The sequence below is a fragment of the Pyxicephalus adspersus genome, chromosome 11, assembly GCF_032062135.1.
Source record: "Pyxicephalus adspersus chromosome 11, UCB_Pads_2.0, whole genome shotgun sequence".
Taxonomy (NCBI): domain Eukaryota; kingdom Metazoa; phylum Chordata; class Amphibia; order Anura; family Pyxicephalidae; genus Pyxicephalus; species Pyxicephalus adspersus.
This window is the reverse complement of record NC_092868.1, coordinates 34,019,313-34,046,384: the sequence shown is the minus strand read 5'-3', so window position 1 is coordinate 34,046,384 and position 27,072 is coordinate 34,019,313. Positions and strand designations below refer to the sequence as shown.

The 27,072-nt window shown below is 35.7% G+C and overlaps 1 protein-coding gene across 5 annotated transcripts in view; it reads left to right on the top strand.

The window, feature by feature from the left end:
- Positions 1 to 24,844, top strand: part of CADM1 (cell adhesion molecule 1) — a 222,268-nt gene extending 197,424 nt beyond the window's left edge. For all 5 annotated transcript variants that reach the window (XM_072426808.1, XM_072426806.1, XM_072426805.1 and 2 more), the window contains 2 exons: positions 13,924 to 14,052; positions 18,889 to 24,844. In XM_072426808.1, coding sequence (XP_072282909.1) covers positions 13,924 to 14,052; positions 18,889 to 19,007 — 248 coding nt within the window. In that variant the 3' untranslated portion in view covers positions 19,008 to 24,844. The remainder of the gene's footprint in view (positions 1 to 13,923; positions 14,053 to 18,888) is intronic.
- The last annotated feature ends 2,228 nt before the right edge of the window (positions 24,845 to 27,072 follow it).

Below are 27,072 nucleotides of genomic sequence, written 5' to 3'. Positions count from 1 at the left end.
GTATATGAGAAATCTGCATGCTCAGCATATAATGTGCCTAAAAAAACAAATGTTCCTCAAAATTGCTGATCGGAGCATTGGCTGCTACAAACAACCCATAAGCTTCATCCCTGTGGACAAGATGCTTATAGGTCAACATTTTCCTGAACATTCTACTGAATTCCAATTTGTAAAGCTGTGTTCTTCCTGCTCCTGGTTATAGTTGCTATTTTTTTCTCTTTTACCTACCTTCACTGTTCCAGGTTTTACTCTTTGTCTTCTTTGCCCTACACTTCATAGACATATCCATGTCCTTTAATTGACCTGCACTGCACTTTGTTTTTTTCTTCTATAAACTGTTTCCTCTGTTTCATGAGCTCTACACTGTCTGTCCTGCTGTGTACTCATCCTGTGCTTTATCATATAGGTAACTCACTGCTCTGCGACTCAATACATTCCCGCTGTGCTTTCCTGCTCCTATTGTTAGGACTTCATTCATTATCTACCTTTTCTTTATTCCAACTTTGCTTTTTTCCTGCCCTGAACTTTGCAGTATATCCTCTCTTACTTCTCATAGTCACCTTTTCCTTGCCTCTCACTGGTCATTGCAAAATTCTATATGGAAAGATATTTGTTTCCTTTGTTGTTTGTGTTGTGACACTTTACAATGTCACTGTGTTTCTGGATTTAGAAACTTTTAAATATCTTTTCAAATAAGAAAATAACACATGTAACTTATTGTTCATAAAATGAACTGCATGTGGTGACCACTCACCCCCCAAACTGCCCAGTAATTGTCCACAATTACAGTTTAGGCATATGGGACCTGTCAAGGTATTTGGGTATCTATTATTCTTGGCCTGGCTGATAGGTGCACAGTTGTAGGCAAGCAAAGCTACACAATGATTTTTTTTATTTTGTAAAGGGTATTTTCAAGATATTATTTATAATGCACAGTAATCAACATGATTTCTTTAAGAATGGCCAAACGTATGTCAACTCTTTTCTAAATTATTGAGTTCAAGGGGTTTTCAATAAATTGTAATGTTAAAGCATGCAAAAATGCAGAGACAGTTGTGTATGAATATCCCATCAGATCATACTTAATACTCAGACATTCCTGCCTGGCACCAACAAACATGACACCTTCCTAGTCACTTGAACCAAAACTAATTAAAACTTAAAAAAAAAACACCTTTAATTTCTTAGATTCCTCCAGAACTTTTCTGGTTATCTACCTTCGTCCTAGCAGAAGAAGTGCTGGGCACCGCCATCTTCTTTCTTCTTCTTCCTCCTCCAGCTTATGCTTACATAACCTGATCTGGCACTGCACAGGCGCTAAATTTGGGCACATTGCCTGATCTAAATAGGAAAAAAAGAGTGACAATCTTACTGCACATGCGTGAGATCAACTCCCCCCCTCCCAATCGAAGATGAAGCTCCCCACCCTTTTATGCAAAGTAAAAACTTTAGTGATAGCTCCCCTTTAAATTACCTTTTTACCCATTATGACGCATTTGTCTACATACTTAAAAGCAATGAGTTGCTTAATATGTATGCAATTGTCTGATTAGATATTTGTATTAACAAGCAGTTAAACAATCATACCTAATACAGTGTCAGGTGAGCGTGTGTATATACACAGACACACATGTATCAATGTGATTTTATCCCAAAGGTTCCTTGGGGCTTATAACACTTGAGAATAAAATCACTGTAAAATAATAATAATCAGAGAAGTTACATTTTTAAAATGTGTTTTACAATGAGTTAATGTGTCTGTTGGCAGATAATTATGGAAATACTGAATGCAAACTATCCCATTATGTGTATTGGTTTACCTTTTTTAATCACAATTCTGGGGGTCATATCAGCCTCAGTGTTGTCATTATAGTAATCATTTCAACCATCTGGCCACAAATCACTGCGCTAGGGGGTTGTCAGCACTGGTTGTTTTACTATACTGTATATTAAAAAGAGAGCACGCAATTGTGAATACCAGCACCATACATACTGCTGTTCCAGATAATGGCTATTTTTACAAACAGAATTTGCTAAAAATGCTGCATGAGGGTACAATTTTACAGATTATATTAGAAAGAATCCTAAATGGCTGGCTGATCCTAACATATATATTTAGTGACCAGTTTGAACCAATTTATTGCAGTAGGCAATTACCTTGTGTATCACTGATCTTTTGCCTGGAAGTCAAATTTAAAATTATATTATTGTTAAATTAAAAAAAAAAACTTTGAAAATATAAAGCTTTGGAAAAAATGTTATAATACTGATAATTACAACCTTTGAGCAAATGTTTGCTTTTTTCTAGAGCTAAAATCCTAAAGTCTTCAGCATTTGGCATGTGTCAGATGCAGGCATCATCCTGCTGGTAACTGTCCCCCATTCTAATCTATATTATAAGCTTCTCCGCATTCTTTACAGATCTGAAAAATCTGAAAGGAAACACTAATATCATAGTCACCAGGAAGGGAACAGCAGTAGCTAAATGCAAGCATCAGACACACTGTTACAATTGAACTAAATGAAATAAAGAATTACAACCAAGCAAGTTGGTTGTTACAGAAGGGACTTGTGTGTGTGTTGGCTCTTCTGTAATAAAACAGAAGGGACATCTCCTTTCGTCATGTGATCTTCAGCTCCGTGTATGATTTCAGATATCCCACCATACCCGTTGTCTAGAAATAGAATAACATCTGCATATATTTGCGGGAGTTACATAATTTCAGCCTGGCCAATTTAAACTCCCTGGCGGTATTCCCGAGTGTGGCTCGTGGTTAGTTTTCAGTATCCAAAGTGGTAGATCGGGGTGGCATTGTAAAGGGCTTTGCCTAGCGATGCCCGCCCAGCATCTGTGCCCCTGGCTTCGTGTCTCCGGCATGATTAATGGAAAGTGTGAGGCGGCGGTTCCCTGTGGGGTGTAACCTGGCAGGAAATTTGAACAGATTTCAATGCAAAACATTGTACTGCTTTGACATTCAAAAAATCTAACATAATCTGACTGCCAGGAAGGTTAAGATGGTCAATGATCACAAACCCAGAGAAGGACCATTTGAAGATGGAGGCACTTGCAATAGAGTGAAGACAGGTAGGTTTACTTTATTGCATAAGGGACATTGTCTGTCCCCATTACAATAAAGAACCTGCCTGGTGATATTTTTGTTTAATTATATGTCAGAGAATGAGAAAGGTATATTCTGAGCAGGTTATATATTGTTTAGAGCAGCGGTCCCCAACCACCGGGCCGCGGCCCACTACCGGTCCGCGGCGGTGTTTTCAGTGGGCCGCGAGTACATGATCCATTATTGAAAACGAAGCGGCACCCAACCACCATCCGCGGACCGGAAGTGGTCCGCAGCGGTGTTTGTATGAGATGCCGGTAAATGTACACAGTAGTCTGTGTACAAGCAATGCGAGCACATGACATGCAGCTCGATTGGCTGTCAGATGTCATGTGATCGCTTTGAAGCAGCAGAGGTGCACAGAGAGAAAAGAGAAGACGCCAGAGTATGTCTTCTCTTTTCTCTCCCCCCCCGGTCCTCAGAGAAATTTCCTTCCGTGAAACCGGTCCCTGGGGCCAAAAAGGTTGGGGACCGCTGGTTTAGAGCACTAAGTCTAACTGGTGCCTATGTAAATGCACAATCATATTTAGATACCTTGATGCAGATAACAAGAAAGTAGTGGTAAGGCTAGGGAAAATGAAAGTGTTAAGTATGACTGCACATCTTTTTTTTTTCTGTGACTTCAATTGGGCTTTGAAGTATATTTTTATATAAGCTGAGTATAATTCTGACTATCCAATGCCTGTTTCTAACCTACACATTAATTTTATAATTTATAAAACTTACATCTATAAACATATTTTATGACTTTGGATATAGCCAAATACAGAAACAAGCTAAAATTCCTCTTGTTACTAACTTTATGTACATGCATATATGTCCCTCTATTATGCATTAGAGTGTCCCAAGCAGTCCCTTTTTTAAATTGCTGTGGCTGCAATAGCTTGATAAGTTATAATTATGTTGGCTCTTTAGACCAAAGGCCATTCCATTGTTTTTAAAGAATATGCCAGCTGTCATTTGCATGATAAAATAGCCTAGTCCAACCACGAAATACAATAGGACATATCCTCCTCCATTTTCCTTTGTAAGCAGTATATGTGGCTTAAGTTTTGCATTGTTACACTTTAGTTTGTTCTGAAGTAAATAAATAGTACAGTCTGTATTATGATGGCACTTTCATAAAATAGGCCTATAATGTCTCATAAATAAAAGTTAGTGCTTTTATTTCTAAAGCTGTGGAAGCTACAGTGAATATATATTTAGAAAAATGAACATGAAAGGAAAAAGGATACAGATTTAAAAGCATCACACGCAAAATAAGACATAGCTATGTAATCCGCTAATATTTATTCCTTCTTGCATTTCATATTTTAAAGGTACACTTAGCTGAAAATATTAGTTACTGGTGTCTAGTTCATGGGCTTGTATTCACAGGATACAGGTTTATATCAAAAAGCAATACTTCTCTATAAAGACAGAACACAGACAACAAAAATAGAATGAGGAATTGGAAATTAAAATGAAAAAGCGAAGGGATTTATTAGAAAATTGTACCAAATAAAAAGTTTTACATGCCAATAAAGAAACAATATAAAAATATTTATGGAGCCAGATTAGATATGGAGTTATTGCTGGGTTTACCAGCTGTGAGATAATAGATAAAAATAGAAGAAAAACCTAAACTTCCAATTCAAGATAGCTTGACTGTGTTTTGAATTTTTTTTGTTTTAAAATTAAATATATTGAAGTGGTACTCAGTAGCATTCCATCGCCCAAATTATCAATCGGTAAATCCTTTACTGTGCTAGTCAATGTAAAGTATCTTTATAACACCGAATATTTGTTCATAAATTAAAAAATACAAATATATTTATTGAAACCTTGTATCTGGTATATAATATACTAGATTTCATGATAAACAGTTTTTTAAAATTCTCTTAAGCAATATCCATGTTGTGTTGTTACATTTTCTAGATTCTAATTCTTGCCCATGCAGAGTAAAATGACTCCATAAAGGCTGTCCCTGAGCACTTTTACTATCGTAACTAACTGCGCCATACTCCTTCACATTTGGCACTGAAAGAAGCTGGGCCAGGGGCCTAAGGAATGGCTTCTAGCCCTCTACACAGGTCAATTCCCTATACACAGGTCAATTCCCCCATACCCGAGAGTCCTCGAGAGGTTTTCTAACAGCTGGAGGAAATGCAGCCAGTAGATGAGATGTATGGGAACAAGGTGGAAATGTCTCTTTAGAATTAAAGACAAGTAGAGTATATAGCCTTTTCACGCAGAAAAGTCAGCCAGGGGACCTGTTTTTTCTTTGATACAGCTAGGCAACCCAGCCTGTGCCAGGATGGTGATGGAACAACAAAAGATGATCATTTTCCCTTTTTTGTTTTTTACCTTTGAATAAGGAGCATCTCATTACCCCTTAATTCTGCATCCTGCAAGTCTCAAAGCTGCTGTATTGCAGATTACAGGAGAGATATAACAAATTCTAATATATTATAACTAGTAGCACTTCATTTAGCTAACTTACCTAATTTTAAAATCTCTTGAGTTTAGCTTTAAAGTTTTGTTGAAACTTTTTAAAATGTTCTAAAAAGAAAAAAAATACAAAATAATTTACCAAGTTTAATTAACAATATTATATTATTCAAATGAAATGTTCTGTCCCTATGGTTACATATTGACTTTAAGGCCATCATCTGCCTGACCAAACATAAATTGTTTAGATTCTTGGCAAGCCTGTTGAAAAATGTACTCTCGCTAAAAATGTTTTAATTAAAACAGCAAAAGCAGAATTGTTTAATCATTGCTTAATCATCAATCAAGACGGCAGTTCATTGTTTTTTAAAGATTGCATTGCATGTATTACATACAGCTAATAGAACGGCCTTGCAGCAAGGTGAACATGGGGCAAGCTTGGAGGTCTTTTAGGTTGCTGTAAGCTGAAATACACCATAAACCGAAATGAATTACCTTCATTATCAGTTATAATTATAATAAAAATGTAAAAAATAGTCTTGGCTGAATAGCGGTCAATATTTCATTATTACATTTACCAGAGGTTTTGTATAGCACAGTAAAAAATAGTAAGTTGATTATTTTAATGGTTTTTGTACAGTGATAGATAAAAGCCAATCTCTGATAAGTTAGTAGGTTTTAGCATTTATTCACGTTCTGCTAAACATAGCTCAAGTATGAAAATGAAGAACACCGTTTCTAGAGCAAAACTTGGCAAAACCCTATTTTCATGTTTAAAGAGGAAAGGTAAATGGTGGATCATTCATCAGTTTGATTTGCTGTTTTTGCATTGAGGAATACCCCACGATAAAAAAGAAGACAATATGGTTTAATAATGTAGGAAGGCATGAGCGATAATGAAGCTAAATAGTTGTTGTCTTACCCCATCATAGAAAGTCCTAATCACTTTCTGTCCTTCTGCTACCCTAGTCTAGAGTCTAGCAATATTTACATTGGGGAAAAGAATCTTCACTGCAGTATGCTCCATAGTTCCAACCCTATCCACACACTAAGATTTCACAAGTTTTCCAGATTAAATGACGGCCAGTACCATTAAGCCCAGTTTTGCTGTGCCCAGGTTTGTCATTAACACACCCCCTGGGGCAACATCATCTTGCTGCTCCAGACAAAACTCTGGAGTTTTGCTTTATGAAAAGAGTTTTTCTCATTCTTCTAAAATGAAAAAATCCATATCTGCTTCTCTTTTTCAATGTACCAACTAGCTGAGAAAGAATTACTAGAGTTACAAATTCCATTTTTTGTTATATTGTTGTGATAATATATGTGACTGTTGGGAGGCAAATGATTACATTCTGTGCTTTTGAACACCTGGTTGAACATTGTGTTGATATTAATTGAACAGAGATAGACAAAGGAAATGAGAGACTTGGACTAATCAATACGGGTTCATGTATAACATGGGATTGACGGTTTTGGTAGTTCAGTAATTCTGGCACTGATTTCTCTATCATTAGGAATTAGATTACAGGGTTGACGTAATGCAGCAATTATGGGGGATTTAGTACTTTTGATTATAGAGGATAACTAGTTTCATTTATGTTTCACTTGCATTTCATTAGGAGTTTTTTTGCCACTAAGGTAGAGCAAGAACGCTTGTAAAAATGTCCATTAAGCTATCTCAGCTTCTGTTGTCTCCTAGCTGGGTTCTGTGTTTTACACTGCCTTTTCCATGCAGTCTTTGCTCCACTAGCCTGTTGATGTATTTACTATTCTGTCACCTAACCGCATAGTCTGATCATCAGCATTTGTTTCTACTGCAGTTAAGCTGGGGAGAAACTCATTGTTCTTATAAAACAGCATATTAGGATTTGCAAGTAATGTGAATAATGTAGCATTTGTTATGTGAAGCTGTCACATCGACCTCCGCTCTACAGGATTATTTTTTTTATTATGTTTTAATTTGTTTTGTTTGGTATTTGTTTTTTTGTGCTATTCACAATAAGCCTAATCTCATTGCAGTACATTTCCGGAATCCAAAAAAAGGCCAATAAAACGTGCCCATGACTGAATGGGGCATGGAACAGATTTTCACTCAGGGCTCTGTAAAATAGCATTTAAATCCTCCAAGCCATTCACGAATAAAGAGGTTATATTTAGTGATAGTAACAAAAATGATTTATCCAGCAAGGATATTTATCTGAATTTATTTTAAACATTTTGTCTGATGCCTTGGAAGTTTATCTACCTTCTTGATGGAAAGACACACAGTGATGTGGAAAAAAAAGTACACCCAATGGAAATTGTTGGCTTTTCCAACATATACATACATACTGATAAAAATATATACCTGAACAGATAAAACCTAAAACCGACAAAAATTGTTCAATGTCAGGGATAGGGGTGAGCATTGAATAATTGACTAGGTGAAACTCAACTCAAACATTCGATTTTGAAGGTGAATCAAGTCTGCAATGAAAATATATAAATATAAATACAATTTAATTATTGGTAGAACCTGAAATAGAGAATGTTACCACTAGTATATTTATTCTGTCAGTAAAATAATTCTATTACCTTATTTTTTTCTAAATGTCTACTTAATAGCAGTCACATTCAATATGTGTTGTCATACATTACTGTAATATATGTTCCTGTGGTTGTCATAATTCTACCCAAAAACAAATATTTTTTTCTTGGCCAGTTTTACCATATATCTCACTTGATTCCACTTTAATTCAACTGTAAAAAGTTAATATAGCTATTAACCATTATAATGCAATTGGTCCAAAAGCCAAATAAATTGAATTTGGGAAAATGAGGTAGTGTAAGCTTCCAAGGCCAAGAATATATTTAGCTTTTATTGGTATTTTTATTGAATAATTAGTTTTCATAAATGATAAGACAAATTATCCTTTTGTCTTTTTAATATGTGACTTTTTTCTGTAGACTGTCTGAATGATCTAAGCTGTGTTGGTGAACAAGTTAACTAGTTTCAGAAGGTGTGCTTTTTTCCTATAACAGTGAACACAGTTCACAATGAGCACAGTGCTTTCTGAACTTTCTGTGTCACATCATTTAGTTGCCCAACCCCATGCCTGCCTCAACATAAAACAAAATGTTCAAACAAAAGTTGAAAATATTAGAATTTTTTATTTGTAAGCACAAGAGTTAAATCTTCCTTTAATTCAAGGCAGTTAAAAAAAAATGTTCCTCAATCTACAGTGATGCCTTATTGCTATGGCTGTCTGAATCTCATGAACGGATATTTTAAATCCTATGCCCACAGTGAACTCTATTACCTGTACCTACCAGGACTTGGATCAATAACCGTCACATGTCACTTAGCATTAGGATGGCCGCTTATAGTAATTCAGCTCAAATCTGTAATTGACAGATCTAGCCGCCAAGCTTCTTTATAACACAGCACTGAGCTTTTCCCTTCTGAAACTCATTTCACCTTTTCATATAAATAGCAAAAATAAAAAAAAAAAATTAAAAAAAAATAGTCACAACTGCTAGTGCTAACCAGAATAGATTGTTGTATTATTTACAGGTCTTCCAGACAAAAAACTTGATTTTGAGCAATTTATTTCATTTGTACTATAAGATCCAAAAAGTATATCACTGGTATGTATGGACGGGAGTATTAACACAGAGTATCCTTTAAACTGCAGAACCTTAAAGGACAACTATAATCAAAATAGCATTTGAAACAAATATAAAAGTATGTATTATTGAATACATCCTAAATAAATCCAATAACAGATGCTTGACCATAAACCAATCTGAATATAAACCCGGGGTACTTGTTAATTTTTTTTTTCCTGGAAATATAGAGAAATGTTTTGACTAACATTCCAAAATGTCATTTAAAAATTCTGAACAAATACATTTAGGGTGTAGTATTTTTTAAAACATTTATTAAAAAGAGAAAACCTGAAAATACTACGGCCTAAGTCTGTATATCTTTTTTCCGCTTTTTACAAGTTAGTATTTTGTATATTTGATTTGGTTATGATGGCTCACTTATTTTTGAATGTTCTTTTGTCAATTATTGTCGGTCACCAGTAGACGGTGGCATGTCCTCATGTAAAGTGGGTAACAAACTCCTGTCTCATGTCTTTAGACAGTAAGTTTCTTACACACCTTATATGAGGACACAAAACATCTGCTGTGACCCAAGTATAAATCGAGATTGTTTTTTCTAATGGCATTTTAAGAGAAAAATCTTGCTTTATACTCCAGTATACATGTAAATATTTTGGTTTGTTAGGGGGTAAAATGTACAGTGTCACTGTAGTGGGCTAATAGACGAGCATATATTGTAGGATTGGGTATTTTCCACATCCTTCTTTTACCTTTGAATACGTTTTACTTTTCTTGATACTTTTTGCTGTGCATCCAATTTTTATTATTCGTCTTTCTTTTTTGCTTTAAGAGGACTTTTTATGTACAAAGCATTTCAAAAAGTAATTAGAACCTTAACCTGTTTTCTAACTTTAATAACAAATCCAAAGCTAAAATATCATTCTGTGATATTTTTATTTCAAAGCACTAAAACTCAATGTGGCATTGTTTTATGTTCATAAAATATATTAAGTATCTTAAGAAAAATGAAAAGTGCAAATATGATCTTTTCATAAGCATTTAATCCCTCTGTTGCAGAAGGTGAAAAACAATTACTTGATGTGGACATAACCGCTTACCATTGGTTTCCATCAATGATTTATTATAATGCCTGCCACAATTTCAGGTTAACCCTAAATGTAAGAAATTATAAACCTGAAGGACAGATATAAAAATAAAATGCAGTTTAGGAAATTAAAAATAATAATAAAAAAATGCATAGGCATGACTTGGAAAAACATTATTAAATAGCCAAGATTGTGAAATTCCCATTGAGAACTTCTGGTTTGGTTATCAGGCAGTGGATACTAAAATAAACCAGATGCTGTCTGCAAAAGGTTGTCCCTCAAAGCTTTCTCTGTTCTTTCTGTTGTTACAAACCGCAGTGCCCAGCTGGAAAAAGTGCACTGGATTTGCTGCCACTGGCAACTGTTTGAATTTTAATGTTGTCCTCCACATTCTTCATGAAACTCATTACATTCCAAATAGTTCTCATAGTTCTGGTTTCTTTCAACTATAACTTAGGTTTGGAGCATGATATACATGCAGCCTTTGCAGCATAACTAAAGATTATTAGAGACAGACTAAAAATATACTTGTATCTAGAGATAGATTGTATAGAAAGGACAAAGCAAAATTCATGGGCAAAGAAGGTGACAAATGTCTGACACACTACAAAACTCACACTTTCTTTAAAGTGAGTTACATTAACTATAAATAAAACATAAGGATCTGCATAAAAACTATCATCTGCAATTCATCTGCACAGAGCAGATGATCATTTCCAGCATAAACAATCAACCATAGAAAAAAAAATCTATATATATAAATATATACACCAATAACATGCTAAAATATATAGCAAATTGTTGTCATTTGAGACATGATTCGAGTTTGTTACACTCTTTACATGAGGACATAGTGCCATCTACTGGTGGTCAACAATAATAAAAAGAATATTATTATTATTATTACACAGTATTTATATAGCACCAACATATTAAGCAGCACTGTACAAAGTCCATAGTCATGTCACTAGCTGTCCCTCAAAGGGTCTCACAATCAAATGTCCTTACCATAGTCATATCTCTTTTTAATACAGTCTAAGATCAATTTTAGGAGGAAACCAGTTAACCTTTGTGCATGTTTTTGGAATGTGGGAGGAAACTGGAGTACCCAAAGGAAACCCATGCAAACATAGGTGAGAACCTGCAAACTCCATGCAGATAATGTCGTGGACGAGATTTGAACCTGAGACCTACCGCTCTGTGCCACTGTGTTGCCCATTAAAAAAAAATCAGTTATAAAAAAAAAATCAATTATAAAAAAATCATCAAAAATCAAGTGACCCATTATAACCATGTCAGAACACTTTAAACTGTAAAATGTGGAGTCCATGTTATTTAAGGTCTTTCCCTTTAAAATAAAAGGTTTAAAAATAACGCTATGGATGTATTTTCATTGATTACTGTTTTGAATGTCAAGAGTGGCAGCCACATTTTGTGCCCTAGTATTATACTCAGGTCAATGTAGCAATTTCTTTCTTGTTGGGTTTTTTTTTGTTAGAAAATATTCAGTTATATACAGATATGTGCACATGTCTAAGGCCCTTCAGAGCATGATGAAAGACATTTGCATTTATGACAGATTCACCTTGTCTTCAACAGAACTTAACAGATGGGCTATAGGCAAGATTCATGTCATCAAAATTGTCGCCAATGACTTGCACTCATTAGGAAAGCAGCCCATTTTCTGTGATATACACGCTACTCTGTGGATCCCCCCCTTTACGAAGCAGTTCATAAAAACATAGGCAAATGAAGTATCCATTTACATCTAAATGTCTACTGTGCACAGCCCGGTTAAGTTGTTAAGGACTTAGACCTTGAATGGGATCATGTAGATCTTTACTGCTTTAGCATATTTAGTGTTACAGAAGGACTATTGTGCTTCTAACAGTCTTCATTTCTTGCCGCTGGTACAATCAGCTCTGTGGGCTTCCAGTGGTTTTTCTTTCCGTCTATCTTCATTTCTAGGCTCTGTAAACTCAGTTCGTTTTTATTCTAAAGCTGTATTTGAACTGTTAACAAGCAGCCATCATGGGACAGTTTTATAGTTGATTAGTAGATTTAACTTTCTTTTGTTTTGTTGGTCAGGAGGGGTGTTCAAAATGATCATTTTGTGCCCTATGAAAGATTCTATTAAATTACTAAGATGTGCTCTTATGTCAATTAATTTATTTTGTTTCACTGAGTTGAATAAACGTTTCTTGATAGAGATTTCCACAGTAACTGTATGAACAGGCATGTTTTACCATTCATCACATTTGGCGCTTGATTTGCATATTCTGTTTCCAGACGCATTGATTAAAATGTAACTAGAAATCAACACATGCCCTTGCTTAGATCCACAATATATTTCCTGTGCAACTTTTTGTCCGCAAATTTCACAATGGTGCAAGGACTGCCTCTGAGTTTCTGAAGGTGTGAATCTTCAAAACCAATGTTGTCATTCAACATTTATGAAAGACAGAATTTTCTGTTTTACTTACTGCTTAAAAAAAGGTTGTTGAAGTTTTTCACAACCATTTCTGTAAAAGTAAAACTTTGCACATATCTTGGGAAGTCTCTCTGTTTGGTGGCCTCATCAACCTCTATTGAGCCTTAAAGAGCAGAACTATGGGGGTCCAAACTCTACTTTTGCTGATTTTTAACTTAATTTGCCTTTAGGGATACTAAAATAAAAGAATCACTGAAGGTAACCTCTGTGTGTGAAAGTTTTTATTATGCCTTTAGGTTGGATTGCCCAGGTTATTTATCTGCTTATCTCACATACATTGTTGGTTGTAGTTCTTTATAATAACTCAATTTGTTAGCCGCAATTTTCCCTGTACAGGCTAAACACAAAAACATCCAATTAATTGTAACAGGAGTGCAGACTTCTCTTTTTTTTTCTTTTTTTTTTTTAAATTTCCTTTGTATACATCATATAAATTGTATGCAGTTTAAGAGATTCAGGTTCGAAGGATGCACAATCTTAAAGCCTTTACTAAGTTCACTGGCTGTGCGCTACGTTTGCATAAGCTGTAAGTGTGCTTTTCAAATGTGGATCTTCAACCTTTTTTATTTGATCCTGTTTTTTTAATTGTAGTGAGCGTCTCGTGTTTTTTGCTATTTACAATTTTTAATGGCATTTCTCTATGGTAGAATAAATGTTAGCCTTATAGATTGATTCTAATATAGAATACTAATGCTATAGATGATCTTGACTTGTCCTGTCACAACATACATGCCACTAACCTTGTATAAAAGTGTGTACAATTTGCAGCAACATTAAAGAGCATCACTTTGTAATAAAATTGTGTCTACCATGCTGTTTAAACCAATATAAGATAAAATCATAGCACAATTTAAATTTTTTCACCACAGTCATGTGACCTCCTAATCAGAAAAATATCAAAACTGTTTGACCACCAGCGTGACGGTCTACTTGTCTGTGCATAAAGTAGAAACAAACTGGAGTTGCATTGGCTACATTATTAAAGCCTAATGTGCTCTGTCTAGTGGATTTTTATTTTGTTTGAGAAAACAATTATTGGAGTTGCTTATTTCCAGTGGAACAATTAGCTTTCTTATGCATGGGCGCACTAAGTAAAATATCTTTAGACTTCTATAATGTTGCAGTGATTGTTTACCCTTTTACTTTTCCTTGGAGCTCCAAAAGTATAACTCTTGTTTTGTTTTGACAGATACACGGGCAGGTGAGGAGAGTCCCCTTGGGGTAGACCACGCAGTAATTGGGGGTGTTGTTGCTGTTGTCGTCTTTGCAATGCTTTGCCTTCTCATCATACTTGGTCGTTACTTTGCACGACATAAAGGTAAGAAACATCTAGATTTTAGTTTATTATTGGTAGGATTGGGTGAGGGACCTAATTATTTCTATTGACAATATTTTTATTGAATTTAGTAAAGTTACAAGAAGTTACAAGTTATAGATACAATGACATAATAAAATGTAACATAAAATGATACAAATTAATTTGTAATATTTGGACCTGATTATTTCAACAGCAGGAACTGGTAAGGCTTAGATCAGAGGTGCCCACTTTTTTGTGGCTTGCGAGCTACTTTTAAACCAAGTCAATGTGATCCACCAACAAATAAAAACTTGGACTTAACTCCTGTACGCGGTAGAGTTTATTTTGAAAGGCGGGGCTCTGCGATCTACTCGCGTTGCCTTTGTGATCTATTGGTAGATCACGATCCAATTGTTGGGCACCCCTGGGCTAGATCATGAATTTTGTTAATGCCCACCTTACTTTAAAGCTACCCTGTTCTGAGATTAAAAAGTTGACATCAAGCAATATCGCCAGACAGTATTTTTTCCATTGCTCTTTTGAACAGCTTCAAAAGTATCTTCAGCGTTCAACATACTTCCAGAGGCAGTATGGTTTTCTCTAGTGGAACCACAGCTATCGGTGCTCAAGAGGAGGGTGACTTGGCATCTAATGCTTCCAGAAAGCAAAAGCAGCTTGAGATAGTTTAATGCAATTGAGGAGGCCAAAGGTAGATCACAAGGAGGTCATCTGCAGGTCAAATATACATGTGAGTGAAGTTAAAATAATCTCACAAGTGTCTGGTCTCAAATTCAAGCAGAATGCACCTGAAGAACTAAAATTATTGGGAGTCATCATAAGAAGTGTTGTGCCTGTATCTGCCCCACAGTAAAGCCGTAAAGTTAAAAGGAGAGTGTTCACACAGGCACCAATTTTTTAATGACTCTAGAAGTGAAACGAGAGAACATGAGAGTTTTATTCATTTAATTTTTACCAGGATAATTATTTAGCTAGTGTTACATTGGAAATATTTTATGCAATTGTCTAAGATTCAAATAATGCTTTGTCATTCCTTCCCTATTATAAATAGGAAAACATTTGGTTGTGCACAAATATATCTATCAATAAAAAACATTAATTACTGCAGGAATTACATCTAGGGAAGTATCTAGCCTTTCCTAAATCACGTGCTAAGCTTTCAAAACAAGATCCTTACAAACATGGTGTACAAATGAAGTTTAAGAAATGCAGTAATGTCATACTTCAAAATATTTGCACTCTGTACATTAAAATTAAACTTTCTGGCCTCTCCTTCATCTTTAAGAAATGCAATTAAATTATTTTTGTAGAATATATACAATAAATGACACTTCCAAAATATGTAAATTGCTGCAGGGCTGTCCATCATTTTTAATACACATGAGCTTAAATGACCTTTGCTGATGTCACTAATAATATTAGGTTGCTGTTGTGTCAGCTGGCCTGGCTGATGCGGTTCTCGATTATGACTGTGTCTTTTTTCGGAAAGGGTTTTGAACTTTTGCCCTAATGAATCACTCCTTGGTTGGGAGCATGAGAGTCCTAATTAATTTAGGGAGATATAAGTGGAATGTAACCAATATAACTTTATTGATTTTTTTCTCTTTGGAAACAGATCTCTTTTCAATCTGGCATCCAACCTTGGTGGATCTATAAATACTTTTTTCTATAAAGTCCTTGGCAACTCAAAGACATTCAATTTTGTACAAGTGTTTTCTAGTCTGTCTAGTAGAGCAAGACAAGCTTTGTGACAGGCTGTGTTTTATACCACTCTTTACAATAAAATGTACAGCGATTAACCCCCCTGGCTGTATAATTATTGGGGATTTTTAAAGACAAAAGCGGTATATTTAAAAATCCTCATTATTTTACATTTCCGGCCTACCTGCATGACGGTCCGGCCCTCCAGGCACACACTCGCAAGCAGATGCCCGGCCGGCATCTACTTCCCCTGGCCTCCCGTTCCCAACGTTCACACGCTGAGAATACAGATGCCGGCCGGGCATCGCCAGCTTGCACAGATGGGTGGCCAGCATCTGCAGGGAAAGAAAACACCGTACATCGCTGGAGGACGCCGCTGGAACGTGGGAAAAAGTTAGGAGATTTAACTCCCTGAGTGTGGCTCAGGATTACCGCTTTTGGTATGGAAAATCCACCCCGAGCCACACTCGGGAATACCGCCTGGGAGGTTAATATATGGCAATTGAAAGCAATCATTATTCAGCACTTTACAAAGTCCAAAGAGTTGTTTGCTAACTGTCCATCAGAGGGGCTTACAATCTAATGTTCCTACCATGATAATATATTATTATTAAATGAAACTTAATGTGACCTCGACTGGTTTTAACAACTCGACTTGTTTTAAATAGCAATAATTTATTATGACATGTATTTTATTAAACAAGTTGAACATAATTTAAGGAAAATTTTGTAGGAAAGTATCAATTGTCTGTGTGTGACAAGACCTATTAAGTGATTGAGCTTGGTTTGTTTATGGTTGTGTTACCATTTTTGCATGCCATTCTGCCATTTAGTGTTATATGTGGTTAACACTCTAGAATTTCATACACTCACAAACTGATGTATTGTATATATGTATTCCCTATGGAATTACAAATCTAATACATGTTTATGTGTACTGGCATATGTCAAATGGTTAACAACTCCCTTCACTGTTTATAATAAAAACATATACATGATGAAACCCATACCCCAAACTCCCTAAATTTAAACCTTTCCATTGATGCACAATGGGATCCTTATCAACAGCCCTTTTGCCTGGTTGACATCCATAACCCAAAGCTTCATCGCTGATGATCAACTGCACCCCCAGCCAGAACCGGAAACCTATCAACCATACACACCTCTGACCCCAGAAGCCTATACCTGGTGATAATCAATATCACTAAATTCTCAACCCCTGTGACCTTGGTGATAATATATCATGCTGCCTATTAGCACCTTTGATAACTTTTATCCATAATGAATATGGCATAGAAAATTTAAGACAAGATTCCATATTGCCTAAACCAATTGAGGGAAATGACAGCTGGAAGGCCATACGCTTTATTAGTTCTATTAAAAACAGTTTTAGCCCTCAATCTGTGAAAAGGGGATGATTAGAAATGAGTTAATGTAGTGGAAATCATCAAATTAGAAGAGGGTTAATATCACTTTGTGTTAGGTTGTTATCTATACTTATCCTATTTCAATAAACCCTCAAGGTCTATGGATTCTTAATGGAACTTAGCTTTATAGATTACTCTGAAATCTAAGGGTGGATAGGAATTTCCTTCTTTTTTTTCTACATTTTCCACTCATGCGTTTACCTGGCTTTATTCTCTCAGTTTTATACAATTACCTTTCTTTCAGCATATCAGTTGTGTCCCTTTGCCTCCTTTTCCCTCATTTTAATGAATTATACTTGTTGCGTTCTGTGCATCTGAGTTATAGATAAGAATAGCCATAGAAACCACCCAAACCTGATTAGAAGTCATTGCATTTGCCAGTTATGTGTAAGGCAGCTTACAACACCATAAGAAGAGAAGCAATCTATCCAAGCAAATGTATCAGGAATAATAATGACAAACCCAGGGAAGAAGACATAACAGAGAAATTAAATGAATTTTTTACTTTTTTTGTAAAAAAGATGATTAGGAATTGAGAGCTTCAATTTCAGCTGATTTTTTTTTTCATGTACCATGATTTTTATTCCACATAAATTGATGGGTCGCAACATACAGTCATTGTACCATTTGCAGCGTTCCTATGTATATCTGGGCAATCAAGCCTACAAAAACTGCAATTAAAAAACTATTACATTGAACTATATGGTAGAGGGTTATATGACTTATGCCATATGTTTGCTATAGTAATAATATAGGTATATTATAACAGATTTATATAACTTAAAAGGAGCAAAGCTGCAGAACATGAAAAACTGTAGAATTTATAACAAAAAAACTTAAAAGGTTGCACCTTTGCGAGAGTAGTTTTCTATGTGTATGAGTTAACTTGAAATGTGGAATGTTAGAGGACATGATTTGGTTATCTGTGGGGCTGGAGGGAAGGAACCATATTAAGACGTCCTAAGATAATTTAACATTTGAGCAAATAATAATTCTGGCCATCAGTTTTTTCAACTGTCCTGTTTCTAATATCCCAGCAATTAAATCAAATTCAGTTGGCCATCTTAACGGGATCTGGCTTCCAGAAATAGTTGATTTTTTTTTTAAATTGCCATGCTTCAAACAGACCCTGGGCTAACTATCTAAAACCTATTGAGGTTTTCAATTTTGACATAGGTGGCTCATCTTAATTCACAAAGGTTGTATATTTAAAAGGTGACACTGTCATGTTAAGATCCCCTCCGACAGTAAAGGGTGTGGGTTTCACCAAAAATGAGTTCATTTTTACTTTCTAAAGAGAGAACCACAGATGTAGCAACACTTTTTGGGGCTTACCAGTCCACCTTCATCTTGATTTCTAGTAGAAAATTAAAAAGATAATGGGTTGCTTTTTCCAACCATTTTGTTCCTTTGTCAAGCCCTAATAAAGGTGGACAATATAAAACTTGGTCGCAAGAATCTTCACCTCTTGGCCATCTTTTTTGCATCACAGCTACGATGACCTCTGTTGGATTCACTCATTTACAAAGAGCTACCCTTACTGTATGCTTGCAAATTATCCTTTATGTTAGTATCTAGCTTCCCAACAACGCATTGTTTATCCTTTTTATTGGTGAGGATTCATCTGTGTGATAATATGAGTAAAGATATTGCACAACTCTTGTCATGCACTCCTACTTTTATAGGTAATTTTTTAATCCCTCTTCTACAGGAACATATTTCACCCATGAAGCCAAAGGTGCAGACGACGCAGCAGACGCAGACACTGCAATCATCAATGCGGAGGGTGGTCAGAACAACTGTGAAGAAAAGAAGGAGTATTTTATCTAGCCTGGCCTTGTTACCGGGTGTGGGCTCTGCTCATACTCACCGCCCTAAGGGAGAAGGACCTTCCAGCGTCTTGCATCTTTTCTTTTTTTTTTTTAAATCATTTAATTTTGGAGTGGATGGAGGAGCGGGGTACCCATCTGGTATAAAGTAATTGCCCCACAACACTCTCTGCTTTTGTTTGCCACTTTCCTTTGATGGGAATAACAGGAGCTTGAAATGTTTGTTTTTATTTTGTTGAGGGGTGGGGGGGTTGCTAGTAAAATGTGGATTCTGGACTCTTCAGTGTTGGAGGGTACTGTATCTGGAGCTTACGAAGCCAACGTTTGTCAAAGTGTTACCCAGGCTCCTCCTTCACTGAAGAGGCATAGTTATCATCTGCAGACAATTTGGTGCCTTGCTTGTTTTTTTATTTCACTTTCCCGAGAAGTTCTTGTTTTCCCAACTGTTTTTTTGTGTCCGTTCCTCTTTGGCCCTCTTTATTTTCTGTCTTGTGCCACTTTTGAGGTTGCTTTAATTTGTCCATTTCACTTCCTGTTGGGGCTGCTTTCACATGTCATCTGCTTCTCATGGTAATCTTACTGCCTTTTGTTATTTTTTTTTTTTTCATCTCCTTTCTAAACTTTTCTACAATTTCTTCTTGTCTTACTTGTTCTGCTTCTCATTCATAAGGTTTCCTATCGGTGTATTAATCATTGTATCAGTCCAATACCACCTGCTTATGCGTTCATTATGTGTCCTCATGTCATATTCAGCAGGGACTCTGTAGCTTTCTACTCATTTCTAGCTGCTGTTCTAGTAGTACCTCTCATGTCACTGAAGTCTGGGGGCACGCTTTAATTCTTGTCCATCTTAAGTCATGCCTGCTTCTCTGTCTGGTGCATTCTGCTATGGTAACATCTTCATATATGTATCTTGTTGGTTTTCTTTTGTGTGTCCCCCTTCTGGATGTCGGGCTTGTGATACAGAGGAGATATCCTGCTCTTCTCTGGGAAGTGAACAATGTAGAGGTTTGGAAAAGAGTCTTTTGGAATCAAGTAGGTTTTAGGGGTGTGGAAGCTCCTATCAATCTCCCCCACCCCACCAAATATCGGACAGTTGGTGGAAATACAAGCGGATGTGCCTTTCTATTCAAAAGTAAACAAGCTGAAGAGGAGGGGGACATGGACAAACTTTATTCTGCTCTGATAAATTCCATTTAAATTCATCATTCAACTCATTTCCAGATCTTTCACTTCTGTCCTATGTGTTCTCTAACCTTTCTACCTCCCTTTACTTTTCCTGGTCCCTTTCGGACTTTCAGACACCTTCCCATAACGTTACTCATATTTGTTTTTCTCAACCCTTTCTATTTTGTTGTTCTTTTGTCCTTTAAATCTCTCTCTCTCTCTCTCTCTCTCTCTCTCTCTCTCTCTCTCTCAGTGCTGTGTCTTTGTACAAGGCTGTGATGCATTATCCACTAAAAACCAATTACAGTGCAAGTGGACCATTGCACCCTCCTGCCATGCGTTTTAATATTCTTGGTATTGAAGGTGCAGCTCCACTAACTGTAAAGCAAAGGCATTCAATCCTTTGTTACTCTACTAAGAGCAGTGTGTGTTATATAATATGTAATATTATTGTGTTGTCTGGAGGGTTCAGTCAAAAGTTGTTAAAGTGTAAAACAATGAGAAATGTCATTGCTGCTATAGAAGGTGTTAGCAGGGTAAGTGCGTTGCATTATTGTCACTCCCACTGTATATTGCTGAGTAGAGCTGCACCTATATTCTGTCTTAAAAATATGAAATGTAGGGGTATTTTGAGATGGCTGCCAAGCTGATTTTTGTTTTCCACTGTGTACATGCCAAGAAAGAGAGCAGAACAAGTTGTTTTATGTTGAGGTCCCCCTATACGTAGTTGTGCAGGTTGTGTTTGTGCTAACCTGCTAGTGTGTGTTTGTGTGAATGCGATATTACAGGAGCCATTTTCATGCCTTCATTTACCAACAAATCTTGTACTATATAGGAAATGTCCCTGGTCTACCTGTGACCTGTCCAGACCTACAAAAACAATTCTTCTTTTCCAATAAAGATATCCCTTTTCTAAATCCTTTGGCATGTATGCCATATCCATTTCTCATAAACTTTACCAGTCTCCAGTGCTGTATAAAATTTGCAAGGGCTCACAACAAAGTAAAGCTTCTTTTTTCACTTCTAAAAACTTCAGCATTGGGTAGAAACTGTATGGTGACATACGTACTAACAGGTTAGTTAGGCCTGCTTTATTGACATCTGGAGTTTCACAGGTATAAGAGGCCTGCGGTTTTATGTTTTTGCTAAATATATTCTATCTCTGCCAGCTCTCCATTCAATAAGTGAGAAAATTTGAGAGGTTTAAAGTGTATCTTAACCAAAAAAACAAAAAATGTCATACATTGCAGCTCATTAGTCCTTACAGCGATGGCTGCATTCATTTCACTTTTTGGGCCAAGTACATTTTCTGCATGTACATGAAATACCCATTGATCTCTTCAGAAATGCAGTGTCCTTGTCCCTTTTTGTGAATTGAAATGAAAGCACAAAGAACTTTTTTAATAGGCTGGAAACTGTTAGTTCCATCATTGCATTTTGATGGGCAGGCATGTTTTAATTCAAACCTGTGTGACAGCCATGTTTTTCTCCATAGATGAAATAAAGGAATAAGTATAAAGGGTCAGGAATCGTGTTGTTTAAACGATTACCAGCTAAAATAAAAGGAAAAAGAAAGGAACACTAATGCAGTCCTACATCAAAGGACTGGTAAGCTGCAATATATAATATTTTTGTTTAGAGTTAAGATACATTTTAAGCTGAAAATAGGCAGTGGTTACTCCAACATTAGTCTTTGTTTTGGGGGTTACAGAGGACCCACCTGATGTCAAATTGAAATATTGGGTGAAACTGCCTTTTTTTTGGAAAATAAAATAGATACTTATTGCATTATTAGCCCACATCCGAAAACTAAAATTGGTAATACTGTAGATTATTTTTGTAGTAAAACTGCCACACAACATTCACTACCTTTCTGGTTTCCCATGTGGGTCAGTTTCTAAACATTGCCAGTTACCAATTATAATATTAATAAAAGTTAATAGCATATAAAAATTAGTGGATGTTAAAGTTTATTTATCTAGGGATTGCTAATGTATTTTTGATATTTTTATTTTGAAATTGAAAGTGGTTGGGGTTACTGAGAAATGTTATTAACTGGAAGCATCATGAGATGGGTTTCATAAATAAGTGATAGAATATGTATCTGTTGGTACGGTGTGCTAATTGTATATATATACAAAATATATTCCCTTTTCTAGAAAGATTATTAAATGCCTATGGATGGGCCAGAATCTTAGCTGAGATATACTATGTACTTTCAGAGCAAAATTCTGTGAGTTCCTATGTGATCACTCTTATGTTGGCTTTATGGGACATATGGTAAATTGAGCTGGAATGCAAAGCTGGCACATTGGCCACTTGTTCACCTATATTACCTTTCCTTTATGGAAAATACATTGGTAGAATTGATTTATATCTGAACACATAGTAAAAAAAAATCATTCATCCAGTAGATGCCTTAGGGCCGTTTCAGACTTGTGGTTGGCTGTAGTGTTCTACCACAGGCTCATCTATGGTTGGGAACCAAATTCTGCAAGCAGCTGTGATGGATTATGGAGCAGTTCCAAAAAGTGACAAATCACTTTTGCCCTCCTTCTCTGGAGGAAGCTTCACCTTCGTTGCAGTTTGCCAGGGCCGGTGGCACAGTTTTCCACCACAGTTATAAATGGGCCCCTATTGTCACTGGTCTACAAATCAACTGGACAATCCTCAGGCCTACTCTTTGTTTCTAGTTACAAAATTTCTAATTGTGGTCAATGATGTACAAACAAAATTTAGACATATTAAATATCATCCTTGCTATGTCTTACTGCATTGCTTCCAGGCTGCATATACAGTCATAAATATGGGGCTTTTTGGCTTTACGCTTACCCTGTGTTTCCAGCACACAGAGTTGAAAGCCCTGTTTATTCAAATGTATAATTTAAATTTTTCAATACTTTACCTTTACCACTTGCAGCAGCTAGGTGGAAGCTCTACAAATATGGAACAGTCTGTGAGGAATGATTCTAGAGTGTTAATAATTGACCCAAATAGCAGGCACACCCCTGTGGTGACAACTAGAATGCATACAAACAATGCTGGACTTTCTTAATCAAATGCAAAACATGGTTTAAAAAGTGAGTGTAATGGATGCACTCTGCAGTAAATGTATTTGTAAAATAAAAAATGTTATACAAAAAAAAACAAAAAAAAAAAATAATGTATGAGCATGTAAAATACATAGACCAAAAACCTGTTATAGATTCCCTTCAAGTGCCATTTTATCTTTGCGTTAAGTGTAATGAAAATGTTGTTTGCCAGGGATGTGCCTCATCGCTCTTATCAGGGAACATAGTCACCTAAACAATAAAAACGTATCAGTAGTGGAGCATTGAGTTCTTACCATTCCCTCCCTAAAACAGAAAGAGTTCATTCTTCTACAACTAGCCCTGGCTATATTGATTTCTGACATAGGTTAAGACCTGTCCAAAGCATTGTTTAATATCAATATACTAGCGTTTTGCACTTTCAGTACATACCATACAAAAGTGTACTGTATTAGTGCAGTGCACTACTAACTCTAATTTTGCCTTAAACCAAAAATACATTCTTATATATTTTTTGGTAATGTTTAAAAAGCTACTCAAAACACTATTTTCTGTCCCATCCATAGCCATTTGTGTTACATAAAGGATGACTTTTTTTCTTTTAATGAAGTTGCATTGCTGTTAATACATTAACCCATGTCAAACATATCGATGCTTGAAATCTGTTTTATTTTAGTAAACATAAGTGTTTGGGTGAAAAAGTTTCAGTTTCGCAGCCATTTTTGCTTGTGTAAGAAAACTATTAATGCACTGCCCTATGTAAGAAATTTCAACAGCTGTGCCTGGGGCAACAATTGACTAAAGTCAATTTTTTTTTTTTATAGCCATTAATGGCAATATTTTTTTTCTGGTTTTATGTTGACTTTTGATACAAAATGTTACTTCTTGAAAGTAATGAAAATATTGTTTGCTATTTTCCTTGTTCTCTGTGAAGTGTATTGCTTAAGTATACTGTACCTGGACTCTTTTATAGCTATCCGTCTGTGTCGTGCCACTATTTGGCTGTCTGATCCCCTACCCTTCCCCCCTCTCCCAAAGCAGGGTATCACAGGGTCTTTGTACCAGCATTTCATTATGGTAGACCTTTTACTAATTACTATTCTTAAATATTGGGAGTTTTTACAAGAAAAAAAGAATCGAACTGCCAAGCTTTCTCCAGGAACGTGATATTTGTGATGGGAGTGAGGGGAAGGAGGAAGAGTGGAAGAATGGACATTCCTAACGCTGATTGGTTTTAGGGCAGTTTGTAAGTCTATTGGCAGTAGATATTTTCTCCTGTGTAAGCTCTTGTATTTACGCTCCCCTTCTGGCGGCTCCTGGAGTTTGTTTTGTTCATTGTGAGCGCCCGTTTTACTGCTTCTGCTTGTCTCAGGTCCCTGTGTTCCCACCCTTGTCTGTTCTGTCTCAGGTAGGCTGCTAAACCTTAGCCCCCACATTGGAAATTAAAACAAAACCAACCACATTATGGATAGATAAATATTCATTCCTTTTTTATTTTATTTTGTTTTATTTTGGCTTTTTAGTTGTATTATTTCTGTATTTTTTTAATATACGGTACACTGTTTGAAATGTATTGTTGAGTATTACTTTGTAAGAAAATGACAATAAAATATAAAATTATTTCATTTGGTCCTTGTTCTATGCTGTCTTCTGATGTCAAATAAAATTTGTTGTGAATAATAAAAAAAAAACATACACACACAACACAAAGAAATGCTACCAAATGCACAACAGAAACTTTCGTAGGTAAAAACCCGGTTAAATGTATTACAATATAAAATATAGGGCAGGTTGCCATATGGCTTAAAGTTATTTTTTTTGCTCATTTGTTATTAACTAATTATGTTAGGGATTAAAATAGAAGATAAAATAGAAAAAGAATGCAAAAAATATTATGTAGTCTACTATCCAACCATCAGATGGAGTTCTAGTTACCGTTTAACCATTTAAGATATTTCAACTTGCAGCTGTCACAAATCCTAACCCATAACAGTCTTTATATCCTTTACATATTAACTATTTATTTGTTAAACAGTAATTGCATATAGAGTTTAATTGTGCCAAATATGAATAAGGCAAATATGGCACTGTAGAAAAAAAAAATTAGCATCCCAAGTTGTACAGGTAGATACCTAAATAATACAAAGCTGAAAAGTGGAGAAACACATCTTATATAGCTACCTAAAACACAAAATCTGCTTTATAGCTGTACTCACAGAGCATAGTCCCAGTCTCAGAGTCCCATCTTGTAACTGATTGGTTAACCGAGCTCATGAATTATCAGTTCAAAATGTCTAGTTTCTCCACTAAAATGATACTCTGTGAACTATGTTAATGTGAACTTTTAAACTGTGGCTTTCTACTCAGTATGCAATTTTCACAAGGGTTATTTGTTGTGGTATTTAGCTAGGCAACCTGTGTTTTACATATGAGGCCTAAAAAATGGACTGTAATGTGGGAAAAAGTACCCAACCTTATACTGGCAACACTCAATATATATATATATATATATATATATATATATATACCTTTTAATCTCCATTATAAACTAAAATTGTTTAGACCTGAAAATGCCATTAGACGAAGATCCTTGGTTTATATTCAGGTTATACCACTAAATGGGCCTCATGTAAAATGTATAACAAACTTTACCTGTCCCAGACAGTATTAGTGTTTGTTGCACACTTTAAATGAGGGCATAGCACCATCTATTAGTGCCCAACAATAATGCACAAAAGATCATTTAAGAGCAAGTGATCCAACCAACTCAAAATACAAAATATTTTATCCTATAGAAAGGTAAGAAAATAAAACAAACAGGCTGGCCTATGTGATTTTAAATAAATACTTTTGCCCTATTTTAAATACCACACCACGGCTACATTTGTTCACATTATTTTACTTGCATTTCTGTCTATTACTATTTTGAATGTTAGCACTGATGAGCATATTTGTGTACTAAGTTTATACTTGAATCATTGTATGTTTTTTTCAGGTAAAGATAGGTACTATTTATACTCTGGTAGACTGGTTTATATCTGGTGTTTATACAGTATATATTTAACAGTCAATTCATTCTTGGTTAACCAGTTTGCAAACCTAATTAGCTAATAGCTTAATAAAAATTTTATAACTTTCCATTTTAGCTTCATCCTACCATGTAGAACTCTAATTGGTTTGGTGCCTGATGACCGCAAACTAACAACCTACAAATAGGCAAAAATTGAGTATCCTTGGAGACAAGTTAATTTCCTCTAAATCACATAGATAGTTTATGAATCGTTTACCTGAAAATGTAATAAGAATATCGTTAGATGTTACACAGAATTTAATGTAGCACCATCATTTCTGTAAACAAAGTGGTGAAACCAGTTATTGACTGGAGTACAGGGCTCAGAGAACTGGATAGATATAAGGGCAGCTTTACACCAATATAGTTAAGTGACCTTTTAAATGTTAGCTTTGCTATTCTTTATCCACTTTTCCTCTTCAACTACTGTGCCTTCAACCAAAGAGTTAGACACCGCTTTGTGTTGCAGTTGAGTTTGATTCTTTCTCCAGAAAGGAGAAAAGCAACCACACATCCAGAAGCAACTTGTCCTTTCCAGGAACCATGTCACAATTCACTGCAAACACACGTACAAAATGATTCAGAATTCAAACATTCAGTTAAATAAGAGTGGTTTGTAGCATGGCTAAAGCTACGTACACACTTCCAATTATTATCATTTGTAAACGAACAACGAACGACCCTGATATCTGCGAACGATCGTATAGCACCGATCCTGTACATACAGATAACGGCACGATCGTTCAAAGATATTGTACACACGTATATATACACACAGT